This window comes from Haliaeetus albicilla, chromosome 5 (genome assembly GCF_947461875.1).
Source record: "Haliaeetus albicilla chromosome 5, bHalAlb1.1, whole genome shotgun sequence".
Lineage (NCBI taxonomy): Eukaryota > Metazoa > Chordata > Aves > Accipitriformes > Accipitridae > Haliaeetus > Haliaeetus albicilla.
This window is the reverse complement of record NC_091487.1, coordinates 5,225,481-5,250,591: the sequence shown is the minus strand read 5'-3', so window position 1 is coordinate 5,250,591 and position 25,111 is coordinate 5,225,481. Positions and strand designations below refer to the sequence as shown.

General features: G+C 38.8%; 1 protein-coding gene across 1 annotated transcript in view; it reads right to left on the bottom strand.

The window, feature by feature from the left end:
• Positions 1 to 25,111, bottom strand: part of PELI2 (pellino E3 ubiquitin protein ligase family member 2) — a 78,091-nt gene that overhangs the window by 8,523 nt on the left and 44,457 nt on the right. Inside the window, exons 3-5 of the mRNA XM_069783130.1 lie at positions 6,477 to 6,578; positions 2,227 to 2,424; positions 1,336 to 1,524 (exon numbers count right to left, since the gene is read on the bottom strand). Coding sequence (XP_069639231.1) covers positions 1,336 to 1,524; positions 2,227 to 2,424; positions 6,477 to 6,578 — 489 coding nt within the window. The remainder of the gene's footprint in view (positions 1 to 1,335; positions 1,525 to 2,226; positions 2,425 to 6,476; positions 6,579 to 25,111) is intronic.

Here is a 25,111-nt window from a genome sequence, read left to right as displayed (position 1 = left end):
TCTTTAGCAGCACTAAAAAGGTGTTTTGCTAACCACATACAAAGGGCGCAATTGCAACATCATCTGTCCCAGTCCCGGAGGCGATGTTTGCCTGCCACCATTAAAGTGACAAAGCAATTTATGTACTGCAGGCTGTCTACTGAAAGCAGAACAAAATAGTCAAACTCCATTTTCCTAACTCCTTTAAGCAGTCAGTTTGCTGCAAAGCCAATGGCAAAGTTGGAAAGTCAGTTCAGCGCGAGTATGTGGGATAGCTCCTATCATCATCAAGCTAATGGGAACTCAAGGTAGCAGCACAAAAGCAACTTTGGCATGCAGAAGGATATTCCCCCCACCATGCACACTTTCTTAGTCTTTCAAGTCCAGCAGCTGGATCATAAAGTTACAAAAGAAAAGGGGCATCTTCAGCTGCTGTGAAGATGCCCCTTGAACATCCTCTCACTTCCTGAGCCCTAACAAAGAACAGAATGGGCTTTTCCAGGTCTGCAGGCAGGACAGCATTCTAACCTATCCAGAAACAAAGAGGACTTCTGGGGAAGCTCATCTGCCCGAGTGGAAATATGGCTGTCTGTGTATTTTGCTGGGGTACTTCTATATGGTGGTGTTTGATTCCACCCTCCCCTTCCCTCCCACTCTGAGGGCAAGGGGAAAAGGGATGAGTGATGATAGCATTCACCTTCATAGGCCCCACAGATCTTGGGAAGGGGAAAGAACAAGAGCACTATGGGAATTCGCTCCCATAATCTATGTAGAAGGGGACACGTGCTTTCATGGGAACCTCTCTCCTGGTTATGTATGCCACAGGTCTCTATGGCAGCTGAAACATCTCACTTTTGCTAAAGGTAAAGCCCATCCTGCTTCACAGGATAAAACAGGAATATACTTAGCAGGGCTTCTCTTATCTTCCTATTGGCAGGTAAATCAAACAGAAGCGGCATGATCCAAACTTGTTTCGCATGCAAGTAGACTCTTCCTTTTAAGATAGTACTGCAAAAGACAGCTCCCCACACAGCAACTTCCACATGTCCCCCATGTCCCAGGAGAACATTTCAGAGATAGAGATTCAAGAGCAAAGTTTATTTAGCTTTTACACTCTATGCTATTTCAGTTTGGAAAGTGACATTAGCAGAAAACTTGAAGACTGTTCGCCTGTATAAACCAAAACAGAACAGCAGTACAGAATCTACTGTAATACACATCTACTTAGATGATTTCAGTGCCCACTACCCCAGGACAATGCCGCTACTCTGCAGTCACCCTATGACTGCCTCCACTCAATGCCAGGAAAACAAGTATCCCTTGTTTTCTTTTAATTACCAGTTAGTTTCAACTTACCAGTTTCCCCCTTTGTTGAGCCGATCTGGTTTCCCGGAGAGTGTACACATCACCACAGACTGAGATTTCCCGCCAAACTCCAGGTTTAGACTCCTCCGTGAACCCTCCTTTTGGATGCATGACCAGCACCCCATTAGTTGTCAATCCATCCATGTGGCCATCAGGATTTTTCCACTTTGCTGCTTTTTCCTGCATGTGACAACCACCCCAGGAAAGAAAGAGTTTGTCTAAAGTTTATAGACTAAAGTTTTACACACTGAAGTTTTACTAGCCCTGTCTAAAACACAACATTTCCTCACCAGCTGGCTGCAATTAGACATAGATTTACAAAAAAAAGCATTTTTAAGAATACCTTATGCCAGAGTGGTAACATCTTTTGCTTATGCATCTTCAATTACTAGTCTATCTTAAATATTAGGAGTTTTTTTACTCAGTTGAGTGCCTCTGACTGCAGTTCAGGTAAGAGTTAAGGCCTCAAAGGTCAGTAGCATGCTCTTAACTACCTTAATGGAATACCACTGCAACAGGCACATCCTTTTCCATAACGCAGCTGACGTGCTCCTTGGTCTTCAGCACTCAGAACTGCAACAGCGGCTTATTCACAATGACTATCAAGAATATATCAAACCAACCTAAACAAAATCCACTAACAGTTACTAAAGTAGTGCTTCATTGTTAAAAGACAATTATGACCGTGAGTCCATGCTGGTAATAAATCAGGCACATAAAACTGCAGTTTCTACTTAACACTGCAGCTGGTACACTGGAGTAATAAAAGTCTAACAACAGTATAAGTTATCAACTAGAACAAGGAAATTTTGGGGCTTGAAAATAACAGAGAATAACAACTAGAGTTTGCTCGTACATAACATAATTATTAGTAGTACTTACACCAAGAAATATATTTTTAGATGAGTCGAATCCAGCTGCAAAAATCCTTGCTGTATATGGTGGGCTCCTGTCACAAACAATCCTGCATGCAAAACGGGATATGGTGCTTTGCGTAATCTGTGTTTCATCATTATTTTGACTTCCAGAAATAGTATCTGTTACTACAAAGTCTATGGGGCTTTCTGTTGACCTCCCAACCTGAAAAAAAATGAAGTTAATGGCATAATTAGAAAGAGCCATAGAAACATCAAGCATTAAGGACACAGTTTTGCCAAGTTAATGTTGATGACATCAGTAAACTATTGTCTTCTGCATTTTTGGATGGCAAGATCCAATCTGAGACTAACCTGTATTTTCACATTTGTCCTAGGCAGAAATACATCACTGACATGGCACGACAAATTTTCACTTACTACAAGCGATGTACATACTTGCCCAACGCAGCTGCACTTATATTGTCAACAACATGAAAGTATTATCACCTTGGTATTTCACAATCCAACCACAGCAAATTACTTACCACTATATTCTGTCAATTAAGAAAACATTAGCTTGAAATGACAAGTTTTATTCACATTCCTAGTACCAACTTATTTTGCCATAAAAAGAAAGCATTTTTTTTTAGACCCAGAATTCAGTTATTTCGATACATCATAACAAAAAGCTACCCACCTTCATGTTTCCAGAATTTGTAGTTCCAGAGTAGAATAGTTTTCAGGTAAAACCCACCATATGATTAAATTTATTCCTAATTATGCACATGCACGACTAAAGAAATTTAAAAACTTTCTTCAGCAGAAATAAAACAACAGCTGATCACTAGACAAGAATATTTTTCTATCTTGCCATCTATAAATTTTAATTCTAAAACTGGAAACATCTTGGCAACTGTAACAGAAAACTTCATGACAAAATGGATGGAGGGATCTGACTGCCAACCAACCATACAGTGAGACTTTATCAATACTTCTACAGGCAAATTAGCATTACACCAACTTTGAGCATAACTGGGAAGCAGAGCTGAGGAACAAGGAGTAGAATAGAGTGTTAATTTTACAGGCACCTTGTGATCTAACAGAAGAAAATTAAGAATATTCTTCACATGAAACTACCTTCAATATCAGGCATCTACATTTATATAACGTCCTCACTAAACATGATCTCATTGTCCCCCAAGCAGTTACATTCTGCTTAGCTTCTTGCTCTTCAAAGCCAGCTATGGGAAGACATGTATGGTTCTATCATTAACAGACATCTCTGCAAACCAGATCTGCTGTAAAGAAACATTATTCAAGAGTCAAGGAAAGTGATATTATTAATACTTAACCCGTTACAACTGAACTGATAGCAACAGTACAGGGATCTCTCCCATACCTCTCTTTTGCTTTCAGTTCTACTTTGCAGTGTTAAACTCAAACACATGTCGAAATTCATATCTTAAGTGACACATCCAGTTACTTTCTCCATATCACGGGTCTCAACCCAAGTATAAAATGTGATGAGCTTGCTGCAGATAAAGCGCCAAGGAAATACTAAAAAAAGCCTAATCAGAAGTATGCACTTCAATTTTTCACAGAAAGTGACTACTAGAATACCCAAGAGACAGAGTTTAGAAACTGTTTAATATTGGACATTTCCGATTTATATAACTTGACAAGTTGAAGCTAAAACTTATAAAGCTATGTTCTTCTTCCTTTTACAGTATTATTTTTAACAGGCTTGTATTTCCCATCCAATGCAATTCCTGCTAGGAGTCACCACTGACCAGCAGCAGGAAGCTTATTCATCATTCTTGACTATTCTCTATCTGTATGTGAAGCCTCTTAAAGGATCATCAATAATGAACATGAAATAAACTTGTTCGTAAAAAGTTTTTGCCTGTTGCAGTCTCTCAATTAGATCACACTCTCAAAGCTTTTAGATGCAATTAAAGAAAAGCTTGCCTTATTTTCCCTTAAAGGATGACAAAACATACAAGTGTTTGCTCCCAGTCTTCCTCACATCAAACTAATCGTCAACATGAAATCTGAATGTTTGGATACAAGCATTACAATCTATATGCAAAGCTTTTATGCCGTTTTTAAAATCTCTGAAATTACATGTAATGTTTTAAGCAAAGTAATTACTTTATATATCTCATTTGTGTCACAAGTATGTCTATACAACATCAAATATTTTAAGTATTTGGGTTTCTTTTGTTGTTTGGGTTGTATTTTTTCTGTTGAAAAAGCCTTCTAGAGGATCAGTCTCACATATTGTGCTACATTTCAACACTAGAAATTATTTTAACAAGTGGCCTTTAAAACATGGCAATTTCCTCATGATCCGTATCAAGTCAAAATTTTGGGACTGACATCACCTGAAAAGAAAGCCCTCAGAAACAAAGAACTTGACACCATCAACATTTACCCAGCAAAAATTTTAACTGATCTGATGCTGTAGTCAAACTACAGTCACTACAGACCTAGTTCTATTATTCAAAGCTACTCTTTACAGACTTTATTACTAATTTTTCTTCCATTTTCCTCTGTAGCACAGAAGACTTCCTTCTAGTAATTTTTGGCTATATTTTGGGACTCTTCTTGTTAACTGTGTCATATTATGTATTATTTCACTAAGTTACTTCCAATAACAAACCATAAATCTTCCAACTGATGCATAAGACAGCTGCTGTTGTCTACACTACAGGTTATTGTTAAAAGCTGCCTAAAAACCAGGCAGTCAATCAATTTGCTAGCGTCTACCGTCAATCAAAGAAGTGCTATTAAAAACACTCACTCCTGAGACAAGGCAAAACCAGACAACTTGCCAGCAGATAATTTAACAGCTGTAGATTCTTGGACTTCAACAGAATTTCACTCTGATGATAGAGAGAATTGGACCATGCATCTTCTGAAGGGCTGCTCTTCAGAAAAAAAAAAATAATCAGTTCTTCATATTGGATGTGCCTGCTTCTTGCATAAACTTGTAGTTATTTAGGGTGCAGGCTACACATTGTGGGTCCTTGTAGTGGTACGAACTACAAGGCTCTACTCCAACTGATGCATCATGCACAGAATGGTTACTAAACTCTGTAGAAAAATCTTCATTTTTAGCAGCATATAGATGCTGCAGCGTATAGACTTCGGGAGATGCCAGATGGAAACTGTTAGTACATTCTTTTTTATATTACATGAAGAAATCTGATCTCTATGTCACTAAGACAAAGCTATATAGTAGCATTTGTACACAAATTTCACCACAGAATTACATTAGGAAAAAAAAAAGAAAGAAAGAAAGAAAACACACACCCAACACAGCAGAACAAGACGGGGGGAGATGATAAAATGACACAAATGGAAGCCCCATGTGCATGCATCCTCCAGAACTGGACCTCTAAGCTGGCTGGACCAACACTGGACCCAGGACTGGTGCAATCTTTATCTTTTCTCTGACTCTCTCTTTTTTTCGCCCATAATCCCTACACCTTATCCCTTTAGACATAAACCATTGACCAAGTCCGGGACTAGGAGTGGGTCCAGCCACCCCATGGCTCCTCTCTGAGAAGGAGTTTAAAAAGCAAGGGGGTCCACTCTGAACCTCGTGACTCTACGGAAGGGATCTCCTTATTTTCTTCCCTGAACTGATCCCCAAATAAGCAAGGCTTAGTAGTACATGTTTGGTGATGTACGGTTAGCACGTTACACAGTTTACTGACATAGTTTCATGCCAATTCTTGTTGTGAGTGAATAAAAGCTGAATTTTGTGAGTTAAAGGATCCCTGGTGTTGTTTCACCTTAATCCTCACCTGAGAATCAGCAAACCTGAGTCATCATCCTGAGAAATCGGGATGTGACACCTACTCCTATCTACTTCCTTTTTACTCCAGCTACTTGATTAACTGGAGGGTGCAGGGTATATTCTTGTGCTTATTGATGAATCCAAAACAGAGCACACATTTCTTTCTAATACTATTTGTACAGTTCCTACACGGTCCTTGCAGAAAAAGCAGTAAGGTAGTGAAAAGCAGTAAGGTAGTGAAAAGCAGTAAGGTAGTGAAAAGCAGTAAGGTAGTAAGGATATTAACAGATGCTGATGTTGATTTGAGAAAAGCAGACAACACAAAATTTCAAAGTGCTCCCATATTAATGAAACTCAGTTCAACCACGGAAATTCCACAGCTCATAGAGAATACCCAGAAGAATACAATGCAGAACCGTGATTCCATATGTTGCTTTTAAAAAAACAATGCATGTATTGCATAGTCTTACCTGAAACATGTCTGTATCTTTATCATGAGTGTATTCCACTACAACAGTCTGGTTTCTGGATAACGTGTAAGAAATACTGTGCTGACCTTTACAGCTGATTGCCTGTTGGATAAAAAAATGTCTATTATACACAGCTTCCACAATAATAATATAATCAAATTCATTTCACTATATAAACACCTTTACTATGATCAGGAAAAGCAGTGTATCGTAACATTTTATTACAAGGCTGGGTAAACGCATCACAGTAGGATTTTTTGTTTTGTTTTTTAATGGAAAACCCCAAGCTGCACTTGTTTGTTTCTAGTTCAGAAGTACCCAATACCTACCATTTTCACAGTTTAGACTCCAAACACATGGTTTTCTCTCTGAAATTATATTGAGTTCCTAACCCTTACAGGAACTTGTATCCCAACAAAGACTTGAGGTTTAGGGTTCTTTTGTTTATTTGACTGTTTTTAAAAGCAAGTGAGCAATAAAATTGATTTCCAGTTAAAAGTGCCAGGATTTCAGGGATATCATTACATTTAAGTAGTTTTCTAGTTACATCGGAAAAAGTCTAGCAGTTTTCTATAAATTGTGACAAAGACTGAGCACTTTCAACCTGTTTTTCCTCGTTAAAGGATACTTCTTACTACCTGTCAAAGGAAACTGATCTCTATAGGTACGGACGGATACAGCATCAAAGACTAAATAGTATTTCAGTATTTAAAACAAGACTAGAAGAGAACAACTCCTGTTATTCTGCCGTATCTTACTAAGATTGAATTCCTTACTTGTTAAGACTTCCAAGGTTCACATCTCTAGGTTGCGTTTTTACTACTCCAGCAACTACTTCAGAGAACAGAACAGAGACATCACCGCAGCACAGGAGCAATCCCAACTCGGAAAGAAACAGTGAGAAACAGTTTTCCTTGATGAATAAACACAGAGCATAGCTGCCACAGCAGAGAGCCATAAGAAGGGGCAAGGCCCAGCAATATTTTAGAACCTCTGAGACTCAGCATACAAAATCTGTGGCACTGATGATCGTTTCTCAAGCTTAAAGACTAACACTCACTTCAAATGATTAAGCAGTGTCAAAGCGTAATTGCACTAGCTGTATGATGTAAAGGCACTAGTAAAAGCTTCAGGACAGAGGGAAACAAGCTGAGAAACTAAATCCATTGGCTAATGGCGAAATATATGTAAATATAAGGTCCATATAACTGCACACAATTATGAAAGGTAATGACTGTTACTGCTTAGAAAACACTTTGCAGACACTTAAGTATTGAATTAATAGATTAATTAAAGCTTTCTCCAGTTTTCTGCTAAGGGGGTAATTTTCTAGAGAGGTTCTCTCACTAGCTCCATTCTTTCATGCTGCTCTTCACCTACAAAATTCACAGACAGGGATGATTAAACTAAGCAACTGAATATATTCTACTTGTCTGTCTGTCATCTCTCAAAAGTCTAAATTATCCCAATGCTGCAGATCAATTATTAAACAAATCATTAAAAATCTTGCTGAATGTTGGAGGTATTAGAAACATCTATGTGCAATACTAGAATCCTTCTAAGGGTTAGCAAAAGTAATTGACACAGAATTATTGAAAAAACATAAGGGAAGAATTCTTTCTTGTAAACCTTGTGCATTTACAGCAACAGATTAGAGACTACTTTTACAACAAGCCTCTTGCTGAAAGCTCTTAGCAGCTCCAACACTTGCTAAAGATTTAGGCTTAGGTGATAATACCTGGAGGCAAAGATTAGGCAAGATGACCTTTCCCAGTCCCTTTCAGTACTTTTTTTCTGCAATGAAGCTTTTAACAAAACTTCAACCCATAAAGTCCTGTTTCCCTGATTTTGTTCCAACAGTTGTAACAGCTGAAAAGTGAAGTAAACATATTTGGTAATCAGCAATACACAGAATCTAAATTTCCCAGTTTAAATTTATAGTGTTTTGTAATAACCATTACGCTGGCACACAGTATGTTGCAAGAATAAACAGCATCTTGAGATGCAATTCTAATGAAGTCATTAACACTTTGTGACCTGCTAGGACACTGAACTGTAGGTCTGAAGCATCTATGAAGAGCTTTTCCTCTATGCATGTTTGACAACTAACAAGGGGATCTCGAGCCCTGAGAAGGTCTCAGGTGTTCCTAGAATATAAATGAAATAAAGTGATGAATGAGACACGCCTATGCCTTGCGTTTTAAGCATAATATGTCAATAATCAATTTATATTCGTATTATCACAGATCATCATTTCAAACATCAGAAAGTAATAGCTTTCACACACAAAATTTTCATTCATTTCCACAAAACTGTGTTGCAGCTGCGGATACAATAGAGGGCCCATTGGCAACTGTTAACATGATCATCCTGGCTTCAGCTCCATTTAGTCTGTGCAGCACTGACCACCAGCAACCAGGTAAAATTCCAGGGCATGGATGCGTGCCCTAAGCTTATGCTCTTGTCAGACAAGATACTGGATCAAATGGAAACTTCAGCGAGACCCAAAACTGGAAGTTTTAAGGTCCGATGGAAAAACCAAGAGGTGAAATATAATAACTTCCAGAATTACTTAGTAAGGTCATGTACCACACCTACAGAACTTAGGGCTTAGATACGTTAATAATTCCCATTAGGCTGACCAGGGTCAGTATCTCCTCTGAAATAATAGGGTAGGACATAATCTTTTCCTTTTCTGTGTGTGTTCCTTTCCCCTCGCAACTCTTCTTCCTCATCTTATTTCCCTTCCTCTTTGTCTTCCACTACTTAAACCCAGTTATTTTCAGTGTGAAATGCTGCATTGCATTTCCTGGAATTGTGTAATCATTTTTCAAAAAGCTAAGAACATTATGAGAAATGTTTCAACTTGTGTGCTTTCACAGTCTACTCATCACCAACAGTTGCTCCAATTCAAAGACATTTTACAAGCATTTTAAATGCTAGTCTCAAAAATTGGACACTTCCAAGTAAAAAAAGTAACAGTATTTCAGGAACTACACAAAACAGAAGAACTATGAACTATTCACAATGACTATAACAAGTGAAAGGTAAATATCTTAATAAAACAATACTGTAAGTGGAATGCAGCCACAGGCAAAATCATGAAGGATTTTGACAGTGTGAGGCACTACAGAACCACACTACTACACCTCCCAATAAAGTCTGGAAATTGATTGCCCCAACCCCCTTAAAATCGGTTTGTGGTAACCAAAATAGTGAGGTTGCCTTTTTACCACTTTTAACATTCAAATTTCTAGACGTTTTCTGCCAGGAGGATTTCCCCTCCTCAAAAAAACCTTGATGCTGTCACATAATTGCAGTGCTGTGGTAACTGAAGTTGTGAGAAGAGCCCTGACTCTCACAAGCCATACAGCATCATCACATGTTCTAGCAGATGACTTCAAAGTTTCAGCCTGGACACCACCATGTCCACCTTCCAGGCAGGAACTAAAACATGAAAGAACAAAAACGAGGCACTAAACCTTACCTGTATCTCTTCACCTCCACCCCAAGGCTGCCAAGATCCACCAGAGCAACAGTGCGTATTTTCAAAGATTGTACTCAAGAGTCCACCAAACTTTTGAGTGTGTGGGTCAACATCAGCTTAATTTGAGAGCAGTGTTCTCCTATCATTCAGGTTCTTAAAATAATGAAAATCATCAACTGAGCACGGGGGGGGGGGGACGGGGACCAAACCACCTAACTTAGCTCCCAAAAGAAAAAAATGCTGGAAAAACTTCACTAACATATATAGCCTGAGCCTGCCAAACAAGTTGGAAACATGTGGCTCCAGACTGGCCATAGCATGTGCCATCTCTTGTCCAGTAGGAATGCTGGTAGGGAGATACAGGCTAGATTAATTCAGCCGCCTACACAACCGTTTGTTTTATATGATTAGCTGTCTCAAGCCACTGAATTCAAGTAATTCCCTTTGGAGGAAACAGATAGCAAAGTGGAGACTAACTGACAAAAATCCTGTGGAGGAACAGAGGGAACAAATAACAGCAGCAAAAGATTTCTCCACAATAATTCCACTGATAGTGACTCTATGTCCACACTGGGGCTGAGGGATTTTAAAAAGTCCAAATGCCAAATGAAAGCAACAAGGGAAACCTGAAGTGCCATATTACACTTGGCATGAAGGGACAGATTCCCCCAGCATCCTTCCAAGACAGAATCCATGTTTGCACAGTAATCCATCCATCTCCGTAGGGTATTCAAGTTGGAGGACAGTATGCAGCAGCTGCAAGCCTCACTATATGTTGAGACAGTTTACCTTAACAGGAAGGCTCCTCTCCTCCCCATCACTCAACGTAAATGTTGCAGCTACCCCCACTGCATAGCACTCCCACTGCCTTGAGATTTGCACTCCAGTGATTTAGGGTCATCAAAACTGCCATATGTTATCAGAGACTGAAAAGGAGCTGCATCTGAGAAGGCCCACTGTCTCACCCCCACACTAACATGGCCTAAGCAATTTTTTTTTTTCTTTAAACTTTGCTAGTAGCTCAAGTTTTCAGTTACATCCTTCCCACTGGCTGGAATTACACTTGGCCTTGGTTTTTCCCCTGCCTCCTTACACACACTTTTCATTCTTGTTCTTTTCTCTCAGTTTTGAGAGCAAAACCTCGTTCCAGCACTCTGCACTCACAATCAAAGCAGCAGCTAAAGGCTACGGCTTACAAATCTGTCAGGTCTCAAAGGAACTAAGATCAAACAGAGACTGCTTTCCCAGCAGCAAGGCTGCAACTCAGCCAGCCCCTGGAACATCCCAGCCCACCTGAATTCTTTGCTCTCCACTGATTCCCCTGGAAAAGTAGCTGCTATCAGTTTTACCACCTTTTCAAGAAGTGAGAAAGTAGACTTCCCTCACCCTACATATAAACACACCTTGCAGGTAAGGGGAATAAGAATACACAAAGGTTTCATTTCAAAACCAGTATTTCTTAAGTATTCTGCTTTTTTAGCAAAGATACAGAAAAAGGAAGGAACACAAAACTAAAAAAAATAAATCTTCAGCAGATTGGACATAGGCCCAATCGACTGGCAGCAACACAAACCATCGTATTTGCAGACATAGAGCGTTACCCAGGAGTGTGCACAGCACTGAGTGCCACCACTCTACTGAGTGCCACCTCCCTCTGAACCACAGAGACACAGCATAGGTGGCTACTGTCCTGGAAATGAGCAGAAAGGTCAGTACATCTGAAAAACTTCAGCTGTTTCCTGTTGCACAATGATAGATTAATGTCAAATACATCTCCAGAAATGCTCTTATTGACTGGCAAGCTACAAGAAGGCAAAATGGCAGCAGACCACCCCTTCTGCAAGAGCATACGGAAAGCCTGTAAAATAACTTGACCTACGATGGAATTCGTTTTCAAGAGGTTAACTATACCAGTGTTGGATTTCTCCAAGTGCAACGAGAAAACCCACATTTTCCTTACACTCCTTTATGAGCTATTCTGAGAGCTCTGAAAGCCCCTATTTTGCACATAGTTACAAACTAGTGTATATTCTTAAAATTTGTCTTCTGTAATAAGCATGCCACTGTTTGGACCAACAACAGACATAAGGGTGTAGCAAACATTCTGGCTTCAGGATCAAACCTGAAGAAAGGCTTGCAATGTACATGTGGGTGTTTTTTTTTCTTCCCTAAAAATTATACTAACTGCTTTAGCATGAGATTCTACATTTGTCTACCACACACACTTTACATCTACATACATTCTATACAGGAACATCTTCTGGTGTGCCACAGCTCTCCCCCACACACTGACACTGATGAAGTTGTTTATTTCCCTTAGTCATCCTCACCCCAAGAGTTCAAGGACAGGTCAGGAGCTCACACATGACTGCATTAACTTAACACTATCAGGTCAAACCTTCTGTGTTAAGGAGTATGTCAATAAACTAGAGAAGCAGATCCCAAAATCCACACAGCTGTTAAGCTGCTGCTTACAAGCTTGCAGGGAGCAGGTCTAATCCACTTCTAGAAATTGGGATTTTGCTGCTTTCTTCTGGTCTGTTGACAGTGTTTCCAAGAAAAAAAAAACAACAAACCAACAAAAAAAAAAAAAACCTCTACATTTGGAAATTTAAATTTCACAGTTCACTTGTGCCAGCTAGCTCCCCAAAGATCATGGGAGGGACTTAACATTATTATGGTTACCAACACTTCTGCACTATAGCAGAAGTGAGGGCTAAAACCCATTAAGAAAAGAGGCAGATGTCTCACAGGAAGGGCTGCTCCATTAGAATAGGAGTTTTAGTTTAGTTAATTAGGTTGGATTAGGACAATAAAATGATTTATGGCAACACTTTAGTTTTCTTTGTTGGTAGTCAAGCTGACCGACACCACACTGACGTGTTTAAAATTAATGACAGCAGTGCCTTCACGAGTTAAATGCTTTCTTACTTGGCTGCTGGCCTTCAATTTCTTTTATAAAAAGAGAACACAAGAAACACTCGGGGATGTCAGACAAAAGATCTTGCAACTTAAAAGGCAGCTTTAGCTATCAAGGAAGGAATCCTTTTAAAGTGAAGAACACATCCACTGGATTTTTGGACAGACTGACTGCCAGAGCCAGCAGACATTAGGTTACTGCAAGAAAACACAACAAAAGCTCATAATCATGACACACTGATATTTTTCCCCGCATCAGAAGTGTGTCCACTTCAGAAGTTTCCTGGCAAATTATAACAAATGTCAATTCATATAACATTAAAACTGTTTGCAGTCTCAACTTAAACCCAACCATAATTGACCAGAATTACTGCTTCCGTAACACTTAGATTTCAGTAACACTGAAAATTTACACTGACCTCTGGTTACTGATACAGCTATTATATAATTTTCCCTTCGCCTTTTGCAAAGAAAATAAGAGACATTATCATGGAAACCTTGCAGGTTTTATGTTCCTACAGGAGGGGCTGAAATGACCGTACCAACCATCATCACAGGCCCAGCTGTTTAACAAATCTGCATCTGCTTCCTGCACAGCTCCATACAAGCCTATCCTTCAATGTTCTTCCTTCCTTTCCTTATTTATAAGTGTCTACGTTAGAACTGCAACAGCATCTCTGCACACATTTTTTGAATGCCAATGCCAAATACCTTGTCTCTTTCTAATATTTCAGCTGTCAATATTCTCTTGACAACTAAATGAGTGTTAGGAAATGGTCAAAAAAGACCAAGAGTCAGCAAATACAGGTAATGTAAAAGAATATGCCACCATAAAGAAATTAAATTTTGTACGCAGCACTTAATGAGCATTTATGACAAAAATTTTTAATACATATTCTGATGTTGCAACTACCTACTGGCAAATTATTTCTTTTTCTTCAGTACATGGAAAGCTGAATACAGCAATGCTTCTTGCCTTCTGAAAAACACCAATTAAATGTAAAAACATTACAAATTCCTTATTGGTTTCAGATAGTTTTCTTCATTTGTGAGGTGATCCAAACACTAACAAACAGACTGGGGGAAAGTTAAAAATGCACATGTAAGAAGTAATTGGACAACAGATACTTGACATTTAAATAAACAGTTTAAAACTACATATGTGTGGCACTGTCTGCAATCCCAGTCATAATAAACGAGCTGATGCATGTAACTTGCAGGCCACCTCTCTTCAATTCGCTGACTGCAAATCAAACCCCTCAAACTCATGGTCCACAGGCTCAGTGCCTATGCAGAAACAACTTCAGCAAATAGTCCAGTTTATTTACACTTCAAGCATTTACGGCTTTCAAAGCATTCACAAGTTTGCTCTACATAACCTTTCATGCTAAGCTTGGAGATTTGAGAAGGAGGGGGCAGAAGGGACAACACATTTGTCTCTAGCATACATCAAAGCCACCTGCTACAAGTGCACATGTGAGGTTGTGCACTACTACTCAAGCAATTTACCATTCATCAACTCAATAGGCAGATGTTAAATGATTTTCTCCATTTGCTGAATTTGTGTTTATGTGCAATTTTAGACAACCAGCCAATATAGTTGTGGTTTAAACCCAGCCGGTAACTAAGCACTACACAGCCGCTCACTCAAACACACCCTCCCTGTGGGATGGGGGAGAGAATCAGGGAAAAAAAGAGTGAAACTCGTGGGTTGAGATAAGAACAGTTTAATAGAACAGAAAGGAAGAAAATAATAAGGATACTAGTAACAATAATAAAATGACAGTAATAATAAAAGGATTGGAATATACAAAACAAGTGATGCACAGTGCAATTGCTCGCCACTCGCTGACCAATGCCCTGTCAGTTCCCGAGCAGCAATCCCCCCAGTTTATATACTGGGCATGACCTCACACAGTATGGAACACCCCTTTAGCCACTTTGGGTCAGTTGTCCTGGCTGTGTCCCCTCCCAACTTCTTGTACCCCTCCAGCCTTCTTGCTGGCTGGGCATGAGAAGCTGAAAAATCCTTGACTTGGTATAAACACTACTTAGCAACAACTGAAAACATCAGTGTGTTATCAACATTCTTCTCATACTGAACCCAAAACATAACACTATACCAGCTACTAGAAAGAGAATTAACTCTATCCCAGCCAAAAGCAGGACAACAGTACATACCACCCTTTCTCCAGAAGACGCATCAAAATATGTCATTTCCATAATTCTTTATTTTGGGTACTGCAACAAGTAAGGAGGCAACAATCTAAAAGTATTTCTAGATAAGCTACTGTAAAACTAGGTTGGGTTTGACAGACACTTGATTGCATACTGTTATTCCAGGGAATAACAGAGTAGGCTACTCTTCAGACAGAAGTGAATATTCAAAACACATCTTCAAAACATATAGTGGGTGTTGACTAAACTGCACAGATTAAAGTTAGGTGGCCAAAACCATCAATCACTGTTGCAGCCACTTACTAGACCCAAGTCCTACCTCATACCTAGGACTCCTGACCAGCTCTGGTAAAGGAAGCCGAGTTGTTCCACTTAACTCAAAGTATTAAAAGCAGCTCAAAATAGGTGCCAGTTTATACAGGCACAGCTATATGACACAGTGGCTCAGGAATTGTTTTGTAAATTACAAACTTTTCATGGTTATGAATCAACACTTTACCTAACCAACCTGTGAATCATTTTCCTCCCAATCTTACCTTTTAGCTTTTCCTAACCCTTAAAACCCCTTTCTTTTCCCCTTCCATCCATGTTCAGTAACATTATGTTGCAAGTGATCTTTCATCCATCTTTGAAATCAAGTCTGTAGTTTTCCTCCTTGAGTCAGCTTGCTAGATTTCCTCCCCCCAAGCAGACTAGAGCTAGAGACAGCTCAGAGGCATAACACAAAGCTGTGGCAGTGTCAGATACATCGACTACTCACAGCATAAATCATTTACCCCAAACTCCAGAATGCTCCTCTAGGCAAATTACAGCCTGCACATTGCTGCTACACTTTCTATTGCAACTGCTCTGGAGTTGCCTGCTGTAGTCCTGTGTTGCGGACACATTTCACCTGCTTTGGAAACCCAGGAGACATATATGTTTATCACTGTCCTGTACTGAGTTTCATCTATTTGATATGTGACCTTAACTGGTTTTGAACAATTGTTTCAGACTCTCAGTACATGCATACTCCTCTAAATTTTGCAGTTCATATACTGGTAGCCAACAATAATTCATTAATATTTAAAAAAAAAAAGTCATACTATAAATTCTCATTTACTCCACCAGGTATTCTCTTTTCATTATCTCAGCTGATCACTACAGAGTATATAGAGATCTACCCACTGCGTTACAGCTTAGATTTCCATGTACCTGTCAATACAGATTACAAACGAATGATTAAGATACTTTTGGAAGACACATCTGTTCCTGTTTCAGCTTCAACCCACCGTGCAGTCATATCATTATCTAAAAGAAAAATGCATATGGGCATGAATTTGCAGAGTATTTTACTGCCATTTGTGAAATGGAAGCAAAACAGCCCAGAAAAGTAGGACCAAAAAGTTGGAACATATTCTTACAGGATACTGATCTGAAACAAGACCTCTTACAATATACTGAACATTCGAGGTCCCCTATCTGCAATAAACAGGGAAGAAGAGATAAGCAGCTGAGCTCTGCTGAGAGCTACTGTTCCTGGTCATGCTGCTAAGACTTTGGTAGTACTAAGGCTTACTACCTTCGTATCATGGAGCTAGTTCTCTTCGTTTCTGCAGTAAAGAAGCCTAAGAAATCTTGTTTAAAAGCAAGAGAAGCTGAAGAGATTTGCAGTCTACTAAAAGAGACTTTGCACAAGACACAGTTCAGCTACAGCCACTTTAGGGAGAAAGAGACTAAATGGCTGACTGGAAAAAAGCCTACTATGCCAAGAGCTGTGTTGAATATGATGTTCACTGTACTAAGATCACATACTGAAGACCAGTAAGACCCTCCCTGATGTGTGACCTTCTGAAAGCAAAACTTCTGACCCTAAAACTCCTGGCATTAGTTCACTAAGAGTAGGATTTCTTCTGGAAGACTACAAGCCTATAAATTTAAACATGAAGGCATAAACGTGATTTTTCCACTGCAGCTGGAGCACATCCCCCAAAACTCTTGATACACCCACAAAAATATCAGTAATTAGAGAAGGATGCAACAGTGTTTGTAGCTGAACATTCTGGTGCCAACAGTCTACAATTCATTTATATACATCAGGAACAAAAGCAGCAGATGCCTGGCTACACTTACGTACTTGGATATGCCAAGCACACAAAATAGCCACAAATTAGAATCCTTAACTAAAAGCCAGACAAAAAAATATAGTGATAAAGTCCCCTCAAGGGCTTCTATCAATACATAGACTGAAAGATTTGTACACTCAGCGCATCAGCAGTGAATGCTTCTGTGAATCAAAGCACCCATGAGCACCAATCTAAGCCTGCCTGCCAAAGGAGAGCACATAACAAGATGAGAAGCTGCATATCATTCTGTAGCTTCCAGAAACCATAAATTCAATCTGACACAAATCAATTCTACATTAAGACAGCCAAAGACTCTCCAGACAGTTACCTTAATAGACCTGTTAAGCAGCTGCACAAAAAAAAAAATAATCTTGGGGTGGGGGGGAGTGAACTTACTTTTACCAAAAAGCCATTTAGTAATTATAGAAAGCAGTTACATTTTAGAAAGCCCAACAAGGGACAGAAGTTGCTTTCTACACTTCACACTATAGCTAGAGCATTGTCCTGATGGAAAGCACTCTTCGATAGAACAAACCCAAAAGCAAATGGATTCTTTTCTATTGGTCTGAGATTCCTATAGAAATTGCAACAAGTCATCACAACAAACTGGACTTTGTAGCATTTTCCTTCTTGGAGACTGCCAACAAAAAAATTCCTGCAGAACAGTTCAACTGTTACTTGAACCAAGTTGGACAAATATTACTGACAGTAGCTCTCAGAGGAAAAGCAAGTTAAGCCCCTCTTTCAAACAAAGCATCCTTACTGCAAGACAGTTTGGGTGCGGAAGGCACAAAAGGGTACATCTGTAGGATCTGTCTCCTATATGGATGAAGGCGATAGGTCTGACCAGCAGGCTCTCGGTACACCAATACTCAAGTAGAGGAAATGCATGCCAGTTAATAGCAAGTACCTCCCATGTGGGAAATGATCACTTTCAGTTTTTTTAAAGTCCTACAAATCTACAGTAAACAAAAGTATTTCTATTCTTTCCAGTTATCATGTATACGTATCACCAAGCATCCTCCTGTGTAAAGATAAGAACTTACTCACATTCCTTGTACACAACTTAGTGTATTTAAAAAACCCCCCCACACACTCTTTGTTTGAACTCTGTTTGACTGAGCTACTTAAGTGATTTAAGTCAACAAGATAACACACTAAGCAGACAAAATGCAATCCTGATTTATGCTGCTGCACAGGAGTGGAAAAATCAACTTGCAAACAAATGGGAAACAAGGAGCTTTCTTCACTATATGTGCCATTGCCAAGCTCATTTCAAAACATAACTGACTGTAAGCCCCTCTAGTGCTGTCTCTGAATCTGAACAGAACTGAAAACAAGTCTGGCTCTGATTGCCAGAACCAGAAGTTTGGAGGTTTTTGGGTTTTGGGGGGGCTTGGGGGTGGGTTTTTTGAATTATCAAGGTTAAAAAAAAGACCATCTCTTCATGCAGGAGATGGCACAGCTCTGGGAGTATGCAGTAACTAGTACTGCCTCTCCATCTTGCAAATTGATAAGGACAGTGAAAAAGCAACAAGTACATGTTCCACTCTCAGTCACCCACCTTAACTGTAACAAAGTGTTAACAGGCAAATTCAGGATTCATTTATCAGACTGTTTTGTCCCTGGCTGTCATTCAAAAAACTTTGCAGTCCAAGCTAACAGCTAGGTTCATGAAATACATTCAATACTAGTACAGGGAGGTTCAACTGAAAGCCAGATATTTAACTTTGCCTATTTAGCAACTTCAGTGTGGAATACCAGATTGGGGAAAGTTTCAGTATCAACAGTACACTACAGAGTAAAGCAAGTACAAAAGAACTGTCTAAGAGCACTTCAGTCAAAATATGGCTAAATAGCTTTGATATCAGAGCGGAGTCGAGTAGAACTTTTATAGTCAGTCCAGCACAAACAGTCACCGCTGCAAATATGCCACATCCTCAGCCCCTGCCCCTCAGAGTGAAATGCTCTGCCTACCTGATCATTTAGTTAAATTTCAAAACCCAAGGTGTGAAAGGGTGAGCACAGGGCAATTAACACCCAGGAAAATTCAAGCCTGTAGACATTTGACAGACTAGCCACATCTGTTTCACTTCTGTCAGGTAAAGACCACCACAGTCCATTACTATTCTGAGTTGGCAGCAAAATCCCTCCCTCTATAGCTTTGGAATGGAATAAATTTAGCTTACTCTAGATTGTACTGAAGGATATTCTGCAGCACAATTCCCAGTGTTCAGGGAAAGTAATTAGAGGATTAGTCGCTTCTATAGGTTTCAGTTCCTGTTATTTTCATTGTGTTCTCAAATTCAAATCTTCTATCATTTTTCAGTAAGATTGATTCAGACAGAGGCAAGGAAGGAAAAGTTATGTCCCTAAAATTTAAATCTATCATTTCAGCTTAAAAATTCAAGCCACAAAGATCTGTTTTAAAATTTGTAATACTGGAATTTGGTTTTAGCAGGCTGTGCTAGAGGCACTTATATTCAGAAGTTACCACTTACCTCTTCTGCAGTTTATTAAAATTTAAAGCAAGCTTTACAGGCAACTTGCTTTATATTCACATGTAATGTTAGATAAGAGAACGGCTCATCAAAAGCTATGCACTTCATGCAACATGATTTTACCACTGATATGACCCGTTTGCCTCCCTCCCCCAAACACATACAGGCTCTCTCAGAAATAAGCAAGGCAGAACTCCATCATGTATTAACACATTTTTTCCGCATGTACCTTTAGTAATAAGGCCCAAGTTATCTGAACATATGGTCAAAAGGACTTTTTTTTTTTTTAAAGGTACAGCACAAGACTAGAGTTGCAGTAGCAAAATTATGGGATACGTCACTATTTCTATGAAAAAGAGACTAGAACCCAGTGATGTATGGGATTTGGGGGTTTATAGTGAATGAAACAAATGGTGAGAAACAGTATTAAACAATGACACAATGCACTTAGTAGGCCCACAGCATACATAAGGCACAGTTTTAATTAGGGCCATAGACTATCAAGTGCTTCTGAGGGTTAAGCAGCCTACATTTATGCGGAGAATATAGAAGGCTTATGAAACTACAGACAGCAAAAAGCACTTTAAGTACCTCCCCCCCCCCCAGCATGCCTGGGTACAAGTTCTTTACATAAAAATTAATCATGTTTCCCAGTATTAACTGATTTAAATCATGTTTTTAATTTGGTATCTTAAACTACTTGATTTCTTAAATCAGTTGTTTAAAGCAGGTTCTAACAAGTTGGAAAGTCTTCACTGCATTGAACTCTTCTGGTAGAGCTTTGAATCTCAGTCTTGTGACAGTTAAGAGTATTTAACAGTCAGAACTATTAGGCTGCCTACAATAAAGATGATAAATGAGTTCGAGATTATTGTTTACATTTAAGAATTCATAAATTTACATATATGTTTCTGAGAGTTTTAATCGCAATATTTGACCTGTTTGAGTCAAACCACCTCACCATCCACAATTTTACAAGTTTACCGAGAAGGAGGTAAAAAACCAAAACCACCCCCCCAATACTTCATTTCTTCACCTCTTTTACACTGCAGCACAACAAACACGCAGTGTGAGCAGCCTGCAAGACTCCCTTGATGATACCACGCTGCGTTGAAGTTATAGCTCTCAACTTCCAAAAGACTTTGCCTCAAGTTTAATGTTTTTTGACTGCTGGCTAGACATTCATTGTTTTCCCTTCCAGGCAGCACGCGAGCTGGATGTTGCCAGTTAAAAAGCATTGGTACAGACACCTACACATTTTGCATACAGCTGAAGACATTACTGCTTACTCACTCTTCGCAGCCTGTGACCACAGCTCTTGCCAATGGAGCAGCTTGCGTAGAAGTTCCCGAACCTGTTTGAATCTGTGAGCTGAGCTAGCCAATACCCACTATTTAATGCATTTTTGACAAACTAAGCAGTTTGAAGGACAACCTCTTCCATCCACACAACTAGGCCTGAAGCTTAGTCTGTTGACTATTCACATTACACAGGTTTTTAAGCTTATTTGGCACATGAAATGAATACATACTAACTGCTGTGTATTACAGACCAACATTCATAAAAGTTTGAGCTTTGATGACTCCAGCATAAAAATTATGCTGCAGGTAAGAACAAAAGATTCCCTCCTGCAAGCCCTCTGCCATTACCACCTTCTAGAGAGCTGCTGCATGAAAGCATTCCCAGAATCATCTAAATAGTTTTGCATTGTCCCTTTTTTCTGCACCCACCTTCACCTCCAGACTTACCTGCCCTTTATATTCTCTTGACAAAATATCTAATGACAGCTGTTGCATGATTTGGAAAATTGTATATATTTTATATACATATATATAGTATATAATTAAAAACACTGAAGTCACATGGCTTTGGGTCAAATATTAGTCAAATTCCAGTACACTTGGCATATCTGGACAGTATCCAAAGGAATCCTCAGAACACTGAATGTAAGAACAGCAGGTGAAGTCAACAGCGTATGGGTAAATGAAGAAGCAGCTATAGGGAATCCTTGGAGCAAAACTTATCTACAAATAAATTATCAGATTATCTAATGCAGGCAGCAGTAGGAAAAATTGTGAATAGACCTTTTTGTTGTTGTTTTTATAAACTAAAACAGCAGTGACCATGAAGATCAAATTGCAAAAACTGATCAGCCACCACTCTGCCAAGCTAAAAAAGTAATTTAAGAATAGCTAATGTGGGAATCTGCAATGAAACCAATTGATTCTTTCACAAAGTATGAACTGTAAATCTACAAAAACGGCAGGAAAACTAATTAATGACAGTAGATGAAAACGGCAATCCAGATCAAATGCCAAATAGTAAAATAGTTAAGAACTTACATAGTTTTAGAGAAACTATAATAAATGGAAATCCAAAGAGAAATATAGTATCTTCAAAGTCAATATAACTGAAGAATGTATTCAAATTCGTATTTAATATAATTATAACTGGAAAAAAGCGTTAACAGTTTTCATAACAACCACCCAACAAGCTAGGACAGATTCACTGGTCCTTAAAAGCAAGAACTTAATAACGTAGTATTGTTGGAGAAATGCAGACCACATGGAGTGCAATACCAACACAAGAATTCTTTTTATGTACAGATTGTACACAAATAGTTTGCTTTATTTAAAGAATTACTTTCAGAAAACTGTAGAGGAACCCCTATTCAGTTCTTCTATAAACATGTAAGGAAGGGTTTGAGTCTATCTCAATAACAGAATGCAATCCCCCACCTGCAACATGACTTTGAACAACTTACTGTCTCAGCATGTCTTGTCCTATCAAAACATTAATTTTTGTATTGACTCTCCCATGCTTTACTTAATCTCTGGGATAATGGCATTCATTCACTAACAGAAAGCCTAGTAAGTAGGAAAGATTTCACAACTAAAACGTTTTTGGTTGTTTTTTTTTTTTTTTCCCCAACTACATTAGTCTATCCTGCTGTATCAACCACTATTATTATTATAGCTATTATATATAATAAGTAATTTAGAACACCTTTTATTGAAGTATCTCATTTCGGCATTTTTTGTTTCTGTACATGGCAACTGATTTAAAATTATTTTCACTCAAGATATTCGCCATCTGACTGTTAAGTTAGGTCAGCGAGTAGGGATAACACAGGGATTTAAAATGATGGCAGAAGCTATAACCCAAAATTTACTGTCGATTATAAACCACTTCTTTACACTGCATACAGCATAATTCCAAATTTACAATTCTGCAGATTAAATACAAACTTCAGTTTGAGGGTTTTTTTGGTATCGGATTTTGTTATTGAGCCTCTATAAGAGTAACAAATAATCTCTTAAATCTCTACTCTGTTAAAGATGGATGGCATCTGCTTTGTGTAATGAAGCACCAGAAGCAAAAAGCCCCAACAGCTGAGAGGGTTTCTCCACATCCATGAAGGCATGGTTTTTACCTCCTTCCCTGCAATATGATGCCTCTGCAGACAGAGCTGAGGCTACAAATCACATACGGGCAATAAAGCTGGTATCTTCCTTTAATCTTCCAAGACTAATGCTTCCGAGGTTTTCTATCCACACTGTATACACAGATACTACTCTCTCTCAATATGCACTATCATTTTCTACACCAAAAAAAAAGAAAAAAGAAAAAAGGAGTCTCAATCTTGGCATTTACTCACAAGCAGCCCTAATTTGTTTTTAGAAGATCTGTTACCCTCCACATCCAGTTTCATGCATTGCAAACAGTGGCTACTATAACACAAGAATGTTTTCCACCATCCTTAAGACACCACCATAGTTACTGCAACACAAGTTCTCACCCCCCACCCCAACTTCAAAGAAAACAGTGAACACCTGATGCAGAATAACCAAATACCTTTGTGCACTTAATATTAATTTCTCCCAAAGAGCACTTTAGCTAATTCAGAGTTTAATTATAATTTCTTTAATCAGCTCAAATTCTCCCCATACCAGATATCCCCCGATTTCATCCAGTTGTCCCCATATAGGTTTTTAAGTACGTGTTTTGCTAAGATCTTTCAATCTGCTCCACACCAACTTGATTTCATCAAGATATTAAGTCATCTTTCTTACTAGCTTGCTCCAGTAGTTAACCATTCTCTTAAAAATCCTCCCATCGCAGTTGGTTTGGCTTCAGCTTCTAGCTCTCACTATTGATTCTCCTGCTAGAACAGAATGCCTTTTACTATCCTGTATTTTCATGGCTGCAGGATGCACACTAACAGAGCTCAATAGTCTTTGAGAAGCAAACCAGACTGTTCTTCAAGGAGCTTCAGCTTTCATGCACTAGCAAGTTAAAATTGCTAGGCAGTTGCTGCAGTTCAGAAGCAAATTTGTGAGCCACTTTCTGCCATGGAAATGGCAGTTTCTTGAGTTGCTGTGGTGAATAAAACTTGTAGAACAGCTAGTTTAAGCTGCCAGTTTTCACTTGATGCTATACAAGTCAGAGTCTCTCTATTCCCTCCTTCAAATCATTTTTGCAACTCCTGCTTGCCTCCTCTCCAGTTTTTCAAAATGCTTCTGAAAACTTGACAGCAGAATTGCAGACAGTATTTCATTAAGCAGCCTCATCAACATAGACTGTACAATGCTACCATTCGCTTACTCCTACTACTTCCCTTTTCATCCAAGCCAACAAATCTGTTCCTCCTTACCGATTGTAGAAAAAAACCCCTCTGTTTCCAAGATACAGCCCCTGTTGTAATAGCTATAGACACTACTGAAACCCTCCAAGTATTTAGCTTTGCTAGTATTTTGGTTATAGTTAGATGACAAATAACATGCCTTTTTTAAAAACATGTATCACCAAGCCATCTAGACTACTCTATGCAGCCACCTTTATTTTATTTACCCTTCTGACAGCTGAACTGCTACCAATTTTGTCAAAAGAAGTTTGTGGGGTTTTTTTTAGGGTTTTCTTTGTTGTTTTTTTAAAATTTTCTTTCCTATAATGCATTTAATGCTGTAAATTGCTTACAACTATGGAATTCCATTAGTAATCAACTCAGGAATTTAAAGTTCACAATTAATTTATTGGGATTTAAATTAACTAGTGACCAGCTGATAATGGTTAAGATGATATCACAGAGAGCTCCTTCACATTTCTCTCCTCTTGATTTTTGATACCAGAATATCATTAACTAAAAAAAATCTTAAAGAAAAAGGAAAATACCATACACAAGTTATCATCAATCAGTTGTTCTACCATCCTTGTATACAATTCTCACTTCACAGCATCACACAATACTGTGGGACGCTAGCAGTTATTTTATCGCTCCCAGTTAAACACAAGTAAGCTTCCTCACATTCACCATAGTAACAGCACAGTTAGACTGTTATCACCAGGCAGCTGAACTACAAGAACTTGTTTAGGATTATATGCAACAGGGTACTGATACAGTTAATCAGACAAATTGCATGCCAAGGTCCCATATAAATCAGTAGA